At 35.4% G+C, this 13,387-nt stretch overlaps 1 protein-coding gene across 1 annotated transcript in view; it reads right to left on the reverse strand.

Moving 5' to 3' along the window:
- Nucleotides 1-13,271, reverse strand: part of nbas (NBAS subunit of NRZ tethering complex) — a 180,330-nt gene extending 167,059 nt beyond the window's left edge. Inside the window, exons 1-6 of the mRNA XM_041249686.1 lie at nt 13,158-13,271; nt 12,128-12,182; nt 10,756-10,792; nt 9,535-9,612; nt 7,933-7,980; nt 6,671-6,714 (exon numbers count right to left, since the gene is read on the reverse strand). Of these exons, the coding sequence (XP_041105620.1) occupies nt 6,671-6,714; nt 7,933-7,980; nt 9,535-9,612; nt 10,756-10,792; nt 12,128-12,182; nt 13,158-13,250 (355 nt within the window). The 5' untranslated portion in view covers nt 13,251-13,271. The remainder of the gene's footprint in view (nt 1-6,670; nt 6,715-7,932; nt 7,981-9,534; nt 9,613-10,755; nt 10,793-12,127; nt 12,183-13,157) is intronic.
- Between the last annotated feature and the right edge of the window lie 116 nt (nt 13,272-13,387).

The raw sequence follows: 13,387 nt of genomic DNA on the forward strand, positions 1-13,387 counted from the left end.
AAAGACTGGCGGAGAGCATGCCAAGACGCATGAAAGCTGTGCTTGAAAATCAGGGTTATTCCACCAAATATTGATTTCTGATCTCTTCCTAAGTTAAAACATTAGTATTGTGTTGTTTAAAAATGAATATGAACTTATTTTCTTTGCATTATTCGAGGTCTGACAACACTGCACCTTTTTTGTTATTATGACCAGTTGTCATTTTCTGCAAATAAATGCTCTAAATGATAATATTTTTATTTGGAATTTGGGAGAAATGTTGTCAGTAGTTTATAGAATAAAACAAAAATGTTAATTTTACCCAAACACATACCTATAAATAGTAAAACCAGAGAAACTGATAATTTTGCAGTAGTCTCTTAATTTTTTCCAGAGCTGTGTGTGTGTGTATATATGTATATATATATATATATATATATATATATATATACACACATATACACACACACACACACACAACACACAAAAAAATAAACGCAACATGCAACAATTTCAAAGATTTTACTGAGTTATAGTTCATATAAGGAAATCAGTCAATTGAAATAAATTCATTAGGCCCTAATCTATGGATTTCACATGACTGGGAATACAGATATGCATCTGTCGGTCACAGATACCTTTAAAAAAAAAAAAAAAAAAAAAAAAAAAAAAAAAGGTAGGGGCGTGGATCAGAAAACTGGTCGGTATCTGGTGTGACCACCATTTGCCTCATGCAGCGCGACACATCTCCGTTGCATAGGGTTGATCAGGCTGTTGAATGTGGCCTTTGGAATGTTATCCCACTCCTCTTCAATGGCTGTGCGAAGTTGCTGGATATTGGCGGGAACTGGAACACACTGTTGTCCACATCGATCCAGAGGATCCCAAACATGCTCAATGGGTGACATGTCTGCCGAGTATGCAGGCCATGGAAGAACTGGGAAATGTTCAGCTTCCAGGAACTGTGTACAGATCCTTGCGACATGGGGTCGTGCATTAACATGCTGAAACATGAGGTGATGGTGGAGGATGAATGGCACGACAATGGGCCTCAGGATCTCGTCACGGTATCTCTGTGCATTGAAATTCCATGGATAAAATGCAACTGTGTTTGTTGTCCGTAGCTTATGCCTGCCCATACCATAACCCTAATGCCACCATGGGGCACTCTGTTCACAACTTTGACATCAGCAAACCGCTCGCCCACACGACGTCATACACGCTGTCTGCCATCTGCCCGGTAACAGTTGAAACCGTTATTCATCCATAAAGAGCACACTTCCCCAGCGTGCCACTGGCCATCTGAAGTCAGTTACGACGCCGAACTGCAGTCAGGTAAAGACCCTGGCGAGGACAACAAGCACGCAGATGAGCTTCCCTGAGACGGTTTCTGACAGTTTGTGCAGATGTCCGAGTGGCTGGTCTCAGACGATCCCGCAGGTGAAAAAGCTGGATGTGGAGGTCCTAGGCTGGCGTGGTTACACGTGGTCTGCGGTTGTGAGGCCGGTTGGACGTACTGCCAAATTCTCTAAAATGACGTTGGAGGTGGCATATGGTAGAGAAATGAACATTCAATTATCTGGCAACAGCTCTGGTGGACATTCCAGCAGTCAGCATGCCAATTGCACGCTTCCTCAAAACTTGAGACATCTGTGACATTGTTGTGTGACAAAACTGCACATTCTAGAGTGGCCTTTTATTGTCCCCAGCACAAGGTGCACCTGTGAAATGATCATGCTGTTTAATCAGCTTCTTCATATGCCACACCTGTCAGTTGAATGGATTATCTTGACAAAGGAGAAATGCTCACTAACAGGGATATTTGGAAATTTGTGCACAAAATTTGAGAGAAATAAGCTTTTTGTGCATATGGAAAATTTCTGTGAACTTATTTCAGCTCATGAAACATGGAACCAACATTTTACATGTTGAGTTTATATTTTTGTTCAGTGTGTGTAACACATATATATATATATATATAATATCATATATATATAATATATATATATATAATATATATATATTATATATATCATTTCTTGCAGCACCGTTTTAATACACTCGAGTGCATGCCAGGGTTGAATGAGCATCGTCATCATCAAAACTTGTGAATGGGTAGTTTATTTAAAAAAAACTTTGAGTTCATTGGACAGAAAGAGGGTTACTTGTACCTACTGTTCTAGTATCACAGAAGTGCATATAGTTTGCTGTACCACCTGCATGATGCTAAACATGCTTTCACATCTCAAAATACAGTTTCTAGCCCCTTGTCAGTACTATAGTCGGCCTCTCTAGTCCATATTTACTATATATAGTTATGTAGTTTATTTAAATTACTGGAAATGAATAATAGTGCAGAGCAAAACAAGATTAAATGCTACTGTCTGTACAGAGGCTGAAATTCAATTAAGTATCTTGCATACCATAATTCAGCCCTCTCAAGTGAAGCTTAATCAACTGTAATGATAGTACCATATAATGCAATCTGTATGCTTGAATGAAGGGAATACAGCAGTATTTATTTATAACATGCATTGCTGCTTTATCTTCTTTCACCCTTTATGATGAGTCTAGCGTCCATGAAATATGATGAACCTAAGATAGTTGAAAGGACCAACATTTCTCATTGAGCTTGAGCATTATTTAAAAAGCAAAAAAACTGCCAGCTGTAATAAACTGTGCCTAGGTTCCTTGTGTCTGTGAGTTAATTTAAAGCTCAGGACTCAAACAGAAGTGTGCAAGTGGTCATCTATTTGGTACTTTTGTCATGTTACTCAGTTTGTTTTGCATTCTCTGTGTGCTCCGATTAATTTGCGGTCATTCCAGTGTTGGATTTCTCATTTATTGCTCTCTCTCTCTCTAAGCACTACCAGTACATTTCACAAGTATAGGGCAGCATATCATTTGCAACCCTGACATTAAAGTAACCTTGCAGATTTTGTACACAGTAGGAACAAATTTAATTGTGAACCCAAGAACTATAGATTGATGATCCAGTGAGCTGCCCTGTACTGTAAATTCATGGCAATTAAAATAATGCACACAGGTAGTAAGAAAACACGACTAAATCTTTATTAACTAGAATCTGAAATTGTCAGGTAAAGATGTACCAAATAGTTGCTAAGTAATCACAACTTGGTCACATCACTCCCTCTCTAACAGCATATGCTGATGGCATGGAAATAATCTAGCACAGTTTCCGTGGTAATGACTGGAGATTGAGGACATTACTGATGTTACACAGTCTGCTACATCTAGCTTGAAGGTTTTAACTAAGTGGAAGGGAACTACAGAGTGGCAGGCAAATAAGTCAATCAGCCAAGTTAGAACAAAATTAAAGTGGAATTTGGGTAGCCTACGTGGCACCGATTTTAAAAAGATAATCTACATATATAGTAATATCTGAGAGGAAGTAGAAAACTGAATAGTCTGAATGAAGGATCTGCCATATAAATATGTGATATCTATGATCTTAAGAGAATTAAGAATTATTGCAGATTAACAATGCTGTTTAATTACACTTAATTCCACTAGTTCCGAGAATTTCATAGAAATAATCCATAAAACCCGTCACTGGTATATTATGGAATATTGCCGACATATCTTCTTTACTTGTGTCATGCTGTGGATAGCAAGAGAGATATGCGAACCGGTTCCTGCATTGGAACCGACGAACTGGACACAAATATTAGGGATATACTATTACGTTTTTAATAAAACGTATTAATAACTATAATAACATGTTCACACTTAGAAAAAAAAGGTCTGCTAAATATTTTTACAGCAATAACGCAGGGTTTAAAGTTGCACTGACCTGATTTTTTTTATTTTTTATTTTAAGCTTTGCAAAATTTTAAATTAACTAGGTTCATATACAAGCACACAATGGCTTTCTCTTTTGTAATAAAACTCCTACTACGCACAGGACTAGTAAAATCGCTAGCCTGACGTTCCGGACAACCAAAAAAATCTGTTGGACAACGTGTTTTTTTTTTTTTGGCTGCTTGCCCGATGGGCAATCCAACTTTTTTTACTCTATAACAAAATAACGTTCTGTGCTTTAATCAAAAAGCGGTTTCTCAATCGAGATTCCGCTCACAGATCAACCTGGTAAAACACGTTTACACGGATCACTGTTTTTCATTGGTAATGCTTCAGTGATTTCCAGGATGACGTACACGTAAACATTGCTTGTGACCAAATCCCGCGAGAATTGCCCCGTGTAACACCCCTGATAATTCAAGCAATCCTATCGAGTCAGCGGACTGTCTAATGATTGTGTTTTCTCCAGTGAAACGAAGTTTAAAACGGACGGCCGAAGTATATACTTTTATATTGAAGGCTATGCTTTTATTTATTTTTTTTAAACAAAGTTACAGACTGGAATTACAAGCTACAGTACTCTGCTCACCAAGATTCACATTTTGTTATCTTGTTGTTACCTTTATTAAATCGTTAACGTTATTTCCCAACGCAGGAAAAAATATCGAATACTATAGTTATTATCACTGACTCAGATTTAGCACGTAGCATGTTGACATCGCTGTTTTCATTTCTTTTATGTGATTAATAAAATGTACCGGTAATTATATTTTAAATGTATGGTGCTTGCTTTTAACTTATTGTACTTTTTAAGGAACCAAGATTTCAATTAACATTTGCAATTGAAACAATTTTTTTTTTTTGAGGGGAGGGGTGTACTGCGTTCTTCAATTAATAGGATATAGCCAAAAACTGGATGCAGCATGCCACAAATAGGTACTGTACTTGTATTCACAATCTGAGCACTATTATTATTATTATTTAGTGCTAGTAATGGCAAATACTGTAATTATAAAGAATAAAAGAATAAAACAGTACTAATATTATTAATAGTTTAGCCGATGCCTTTATCCAAGGTGACTTCCTTAACTCACTCCAGCAGCTTATATTGTTCGTTTGGATTGTCCTTTAACTACAGCGAGCAAAAGGCTTTGGACCCAAACAGGGTTGTTATAGCGAGGGTGCACTGTATTAAGTATTTGACTTGTGTTTAATACACACTTGCACATTTTAATATATAATGTGTGCACATTTGTCATTTCATTTTTTGTTATTTTTCAACTCCCATAGTGTTCACCATTTAACAGAGGGTATAAAGAAGTTTGGATCAGAATCCAATATCATCCTTTACAAAAAAGTAACATACTGCAAATATACTTGTGCCAGAATTGTCTGGTTTTAGTATACTATTGAGACCATTATTCTATCCTATTTTAGCATAAGTATACTTGCAGTATACAACATTGTATATTCTTTTTGTAAATAATGCAACGTAGTTCTCAAATATTATACATTTCTTAGATGGTATCTTACTTCCCTTTTGCATACCTGCACTGTCTCTTACTAGATATGCACCTCCAGATTCTGACAAATACTTTTAGAAAAACAGAAGCAACTTCTGCTCTGGATCAAAAAGCTGTAATTCTCTGTGGCTGCCAGCCTATGTGGATAACTATCAAAGAAATAGTAGAAACTAAAATGCAAGTCTAGGAAAAACAAATGGAAATCTGGAAAAAAGCTTGGAATTTTGATGTTGAAAGTGTGTGAACAGAGATACTGTACCTATATTGAGTACAGTGTATTTTGTACAAATCACAGTCCATAGGTCAATTATGGGCAACTTGACTTTTTGTTTTTGGACAATCAAATGTCGACAATGGACTGCCTGAAGGGCAAGTACCATTACCAAAATTTTGCGAGCTCTGGTGCAAATTGGAGATTATAGATTATTTTATTAACTCTACTTATACAGGGTGATTTCATAGATTGAACAATATTGACGGAATATTGCAAAAGATGCATCGTTTATGGATCATATGTTATACGTACAGTGTCAAATATTTTTCCTTTACAAAACATCTGTTATGTATCTCCAGTTTTCGCAATCAATTTATTGACCACCCCCCTTTGCTCACACATTGACATACAGACATGTTTTTCTAAATAGTTTTGGATAAAAATAAAAATAAACTGTTAAATTCAGGATGTGTACCGTAACATGGCAACAGGCATAAATGGAACGGCTGCTTCATTCCGATTGGACCATATTACATTTGCATGACAAACCGGATAACACAAATGGCAGTGATATTGCTGCGTAGCGATAAACGTTTCTGACTTGATGTGTACACGATTTTATAGTGCACAAGTCAGTGAGTACATCACTGGCACAATGTGTGTAAGTAGTTAATCAACACTTTGAAATAAAAGTTTACTTAATTTGAAATAAGAAAACACAACGCCCCCTTTTTTAGCTGAAATGGGACCCCTCCTTGGATGTAAACACCCCCCTTTGGCTTCAGAACGCCCCTTGGGGGGCAGTAACACCCCCGTTGAGAAACACTGCCCTAAATTAACTTGGCTGATCTTGCACATGTAGTATTCAATACCACTTGTCCTTCTTAGAAGATTCATCAGGTCAAAAACAAAATGTTGTAAATGTCGTAAAGAAATTAAGAAAAATAAATCCTCCAGGAGCCTACATATTTCCACTTGACTACCTCTATCGCCATTATTACTGCTCCCATAATAATGTTTGGTTATCTGCTCAGAGGAGCCGACTCTGGGCTCTTCAATAAGGCTCGGTTTAGTGAAGCTGGAGGAAAATTCTCACATTGTGACATAATAATAAACAGCTAGGAGATTTTACCTTGACACTTTCCAATGATTGAACCAAAATCATCTCTTGCTGATCTGTAAAATGAGTAACATATATGAGATCAACAAAAATGAATCCACCTTTCATGTAGCTAAAAATAAGGGGTGTTGAATTTGAAATGAGTGTAAAGGAATTCATCAGGATTTAACAAATACAAATATTAAATGGATAATATACAATATGAATACACAATTGGCTTGTGGCAGCTTTACTTGAATTAAAACAAATCCCAAAACATTTTATGGTAAAAACACAAATGACACAAAATGACACCGGATGTGGCATAAAAAAGTAATATGTAACAAATGTATTCTCCAGAATATTATTGGATAACAAATAGCTTAAGTAAGCCATAATAAGGTATACAGAAATAAGACACCTATTGCAGAGCAGTGTCACCCATTCCAGATTTTACTACAAGCTTGATTAGTGTATAGGTAAAAATTTGAGGTGTGTTCCATTAAATTGATGCAATGTTAGTTTTATTTTCATCCCTGATATACACTTAAAAAAAAGCTTCTATGCTGGTTTTGCAATACAATGTATATTTCATTGGAAGTAAAACTCAATTGCCAAAAAGTAAAGGTTTGTGTATTGCTAATTGACATTTTTGCAATCAATATGCACAAACAGATTCAGAAAGTTAACACTGGGGGACATCGAAATCATTCTTTTCCAATTAGTTTTATGAAATGACCTTTTTAGTCTAATATAAATCCCAGAAATGTGTTACAAGGACACAAAGGCATGGTTACAAATCTAACTAATGAGACTGCTGAAGGACAAACATAAGATCGCTTCTTGGATAACTACTTGCTAGACACTCAGGGAAATGAGTTGCAACTGAGAAGTCGCACCTATATCACAAAGTTTCCAGTTAATAACAAACAGACAAGGGTAATGCAGGTGCTAGATCACACTGGTGTTATGATGATTGTTTCTCGCGGAATGTTTCCATAAAGCTGTATTTCTTTGCTTGGTTTTATTACACGACAGGATTGAAAACAGAAACCTGAAAAGGTCACTCTACATGGCACAAATTATTACTTATAGAATTTACAATGTGGAAAATGAAGAAGTCGGCAAGATACTATTCCGTAATTCAGATAATGGTAAGGCTGTTATGCCTAATGTAGAATAAGGATCCATATTGAAAGGAGCTGATGGCATATTAAAGCCTCACTGATAGCAAAAACTGAAAATGAGGCGCTTCTCTCAAAAACACCTTTGTTCAACTTAAGAATTTGAATTACCTGATCTCAACACACTGGTCCTGCACAACAGCCAGCAGCTTCCCATTACTATAAATGAAAAAAGAAAAGGTATATTAAGTGTGTTTTAAGACTCAGGAAGGCAGACACAATAACAGAAGTGTGTTGCTCTTTATAATTCTCAGAAATGTAAGAGTAAATTCTATTTTATGTTTTTGTTTTCCCTTACATGTACACTCATTCTAAGCGCTGAATAGTGGTTTAATATTACGTTTTAAAGATTGTTTTGTATCATCTGGGACTGTGCTTTAAATTGTTTTGAAAAGCCCAATTCTTTATCAAAGCTGCCTGAACTTCTAACTTAGACCTATACTGCACTCTCATTCCGGTAAGTGGTTTCCATGGCTACCAGCAGCCACCCTTTCGTTTTCTTCCACTGAACCCAGTTATTTTTCGAAAGTGGAGTCTCTGCAGTTACTGCAGGTTTGCTCCAGTAATACTTGTTATGTAAATGAATCATCATAACTTTATACAATCCTTATAGACAGTTCAGTCTGCATTGTGCTAGTTAGATTAGATACAGAATTGGATTGTTTTGGATTTTTAGAGAAAACTTAATGAAGGGCACTATCTGTTTTCACTAAAATGAATGGGCAAGTGCAAGAGAAATTAGGATTAACTTGTTCAAAGCACTTTCCCACAAAAACTCAACCGTTATGGAAAAAAACTGATTTTTGACATGTGGTAGAAAAGCATGTCCTTATATTTTTCATATATATTAATTGGCCCCTTTTTTATATAGTTAAAATATATGGGATACATTTAAAATATTTTTTAGTCTATAATCCATGCATTTATTTTATATGTTGAAAATATATGGTGCATCATATATTTTCATTAGTCTGTAATCCATATAAAACAAATATATGGATTACAGACTAAAATATATTTTAGCTATATCCCATACATTTTAAATATATAAAAAGGGGGCTAATTCTACATATGAAAAACACAAATATGTGAACAATTGCAAATATTATAAAAAGATGCAATTGAGGCTACTGGCTATACAGTATTTTATAAACTCATTTAAACAGTGTTTAAATCATATTTCCATGATGGTGAACAGATCTTCTATTATAGTATCTTTGACCAACCTGAGGTCCATTGGCCTCTTTTGGTTGCTGAGTAAATAGAAAAAGGTTTGTACTGTATATGAAGAATTTAGCTACTGCATCTACCAGTTGTATGTGGCACTACACACAATGGTACAGCATATCAACAAATATACTCTGTGCAACAACATAAGTCCTATTTATCTATCTGCTCAGTATAAAAACCTTAGGGAACTACTGCTTCACAGTTTAAAGAGGTTTTTGAACAGTGAACCAATAGCTATTTAACACCTAAAATGTAATATTAAATGTAAACCATTTAGATTGATGGGTTAGCCATCATAATCTACAGTAGGGTTGCTACACATAAGAAACTTTGACAAGCTTGAAATGTTGCAGACTACATGCCATAGAACTAGCAGAACCTAAAAGGGACATAAAATAATGGATATCCCCTTTCTTTCTTTCTGTCTTTCTTGTTGTCTTACACAAGTTAATGATATGATACCAAAGTTAAAAGTTCCATTACCTTGCGAGCACCAACTGCCAGTTAATTTGTTTACTGACTAGTTGGACAAGTCCAGGCGGTAGAGAGGAACTTGCAGGGCTTTAAATATAAAAAAAATTAATAAATTAAAAAAAAACATTGTAAAACCAGTGCAAATATTGAAATGCAAATCTTCTGTTAAAACACAAAAATAATTCATATACATATACTGAAGGCTCAAATAAAACCTGGATACATGTGTATCCTAATCTAAAATCCAACTTGATTTTCTACCTTTGTTGCCTAATACAAGCACTGATGTAGTTCCTTTGATGGATATTTGGCATAGAACACATGCCATCTGGTGGCCAAATATGGTCATTCTTATTTCAGTACTCTTAAAACATTACCGTGAATTAATTGCACAAGGGGATACATCATCTGCTCCAAAAAATAAACCTTGTAAATATCCTTAAATAGGATAGCTTATAAATAAAATTCCTGGCCACCACCCACCCAAAGTCAAACAAAATTACTGAAACATTAAAGACTAGTCTAAACATGTGTCAAATAGTTTTTATTGTATTAATGCTACATATTGTAACATGGAGTTATTCTATAGTTATAGGTAGGGGCTTTTAGGCGCCAATGCATACCGGACAAGTACGGAGAGAAAAAAAGAAAAACACGTTTAAATTAACTACTGCACAACGCAAGCAACGCAAACTACGTATCTTCCTTCTGTAGACAGGCTTTTTTTTATTATTCCTTCGCAATCCTGTGCGCATTCACAATGTATGCGCAAGTCCACACCAGACAGAGAATGTCGGCAGCCACTGCTGGGGAATGTTGCATGCTTGCCTTTAACAAATGGCAGCACTCTGTTTTAGTAAGGAAGCAAGTACCACTATTTTTAGGCTTTATTGTGCTCTGAAATACTGTCTACTTAGGTTTATTTTGTGTTCAAACAGGTCTGCGAAATCCTTTTATTCCATAACCTACCCGTGCTAAATACGGAAATTTACTGTGATTTAGGTAGACCTCTAGTTATGGGTCATTACTGATAACGTCACTCCAGTATTTGTTATTACAGGCAATACAATTAAATCACAAGGTGCCTAACTACAATATTACCCGCACCTGGGAAAATGGTAGATTGTGTTTTGATTACGGATATGAATGTAGCAGTGCGTAACTAACTGAAAATGCAACATGATACTCAAAAATATTTCAAGCTCTCAATATGTAACAACATTAACTCACCTGTACCAAAGATAGTGAAGTATAAACTTAAATGGTCCTGAAACAAAGAAAACAACCAACTTAAACATCCAGTATCACGGTTTAGCCTACATAGTGTAGTACATGCATTCTTTTTCAATTATAAACAATTTGAACTTACCCAAGAGTTGTCATTTTGTGTTTTTACAGTGTTCTCTTTTTACCATTTCCAGAGACCCGCCTCCTGTTGCACCTGAGGTAACCGCTTGTGCATTTTCAATTTAGGTACCGTTAATAAAATTCCAAGTGCAACTTCAAATAACACAGACGTGTTTCAAAAGACTGCAGGAATAAAGATTTACCAGCTCCCCGCAAATAAAGTAACGTCTCATTCTAACCTTATCAGTGTTATATTTTTTCCTAAAATGACTAGTAACAATATAAGTTCCTAGAATCATGTTTATTACAATCACTTACAAATTAAGATCTGCGGTCATGATCAGAGTCAAGAACAAAAGGATTAATATAGGCAAAAGCTATAAAAGATAATGCCTAGTCTAACACATACACAAGTCAAAGAAATAGTTATTATAATGTTGTATCCCTAATAATAATAATAATAATAATAATAATAATAATAATAATAATAATAATACACATTTATTTCAAAAAAGTGAAATGCTTTTCTGTTTTATTTGTTACTGCTACAATAAACACAAATATTTTACGGGTGTATTTCAGAGTTGGTTGATATTTTAATAACGCAAATATGTGTTTGCAAGTCTTTTTTTTTTTTTCTATTACAGTATCGGGGCCGCAAGATTAAAAAAAAATGAATGAATGAACAAATAATACTAAAAATATACTATGATGAGTTTGCCTGAGCTTCTGTTAAGAACATGGCACAAGATGACAACAGAAAACTGTGGTTCTGACCATAACTCTCAACCAGATCGGTCATGGTATTATTTTACAATGTACAATTACCGGAAATTTAAAAATGACATTTTAAAAGGTGCCTAAAAATACAAATATGCCTAAAACCTTTTGCGTAAAGGTTGGCTAACGTTAAGGGGGGTTACCCATCAACCACATTTTGTCGTCGCTATAAATTTTGACCCCGTTACCTTATCAGTCTAAAAATGTAATTTGAGCTTTTTTGCCTGAAACAACCCCAAGAACCAAGTTTGGTGTAAATCGGAGATGGTAGATTTGTCACGGAATTACCTTATTGCCACACCAACCAATTACACAGAATTACCGAGATTTCTATATTTTAAGACTATTATATACAACGCAAAATATTCAAACTAAGTAAGCTGATACCATTTAAAATATTAAAGCCATTACGGCAAAATGAAAAAGCATCACATCCACAATATTAATTCCAGTAATTACAGAAAATAAATCCTACCTGTGAGAGCCTTGGTGAGGACCGATGTTGACCCTTGTTCTCTGTTTCCTCTCAGCTGCAGTTACAAAAAAAAATAATAATAATAATCACATACTTGCACAATTGGCATTCCAATAACTATTACAATAGATGGCGTTGATTATATTCCAATAACTACAGTAGCAAAAGTATAACATTTGTCCCATGCCAGGTACACGCGGTAGAAATGATTGATTACCTTTAAATTTCAACATTAATAAAATAGCATAACCCCATAAAAGTATAATGTTTCTAAAAATAAAAAATACCCATGCCCACCCAAAAAGACAACAAACCTGGCTCGCAATTATTTCAGCGCCAAATCACCTGCCCAGAATTCCTTATAAAACATTTCGCTTACCTTATCTGTAGTGCATTTAGTTTTATAAAGTAGTGGGTACGTTACTCTGTAGGCAGATATCTAACACTTATGCTTATGGTGTGTAAGTTCTTCTTACTGAATGGACTCCCTTTTCAGTGGCGATTTATAATGTATAGAGTACCCAAAACGTGCAAGGAATCGGTAACCATCTGTGTACACAGTGTAACTAGCATATCTTAAAGATCAACACGGCATTGCAGTACCCCGTGTTTTTCTCATGAACATACATTTACTGTGTTTTGCTCAAATACATGGCTACGCCTCTCGGCGCTTTACGATGTTTCAATGGGCTTTATACACTTTGATGTGTTTGATAATATGGTAAATTATGATGAATGAACACTACGTTAAGTGATTGAAGGTAGCAACTAAAATGTCAGTATCACAACATTAGTCCTTTGAGGTTGTTTAATTTTAAATTACCAGTGATTAATATGCTTTCATTATACGATTTTTATAGTGTGTATTTATTAATGGTATTGCATTTGGTTGCTATCACTGTACTGCTGTCACGGTGCACCGTGCTACGTGGCTCTGTGCCCTCACTGCTTCGCTCAAGTTTTACTTTTTCAGTTTCTTACGCATTTAATTCGGACAAGTTAGGTTTCCACTTGCGTTTTTAAAACTGACCTGGGTATCGGTCTCCTGTGGCCATTCGGTATTTATAAGTAAATCATACAGAATGTTCTCCTCTTCATTTACTACACTGCTATCCTCAGCCATGTTTACGCAGGACAACGTCAAGATCTCAGATTGTCCAATCCTACGGAAGCCGAAAGAGCACCGTACACTTGTTAATAGAACGGAAATTAAGTTATTGGGTTCCCTTAATTGAACTTTTGTATACATGCAATACTTTA

Source organism: Polyodon spathula, chromosome 5, assembly GCF_017654505.1.
Source record: "Polyodon spathula isolate WHYD16114869_AA chromosome 5, ASM1765450v1, whole genome shotgun sequence".
Lineage (NCBI taxonomy): Eukaryota > Metazoa > Chordata > Actinopteri > Acipenseriformes > Polyodontidae > Polyodon > Polyodon spathula.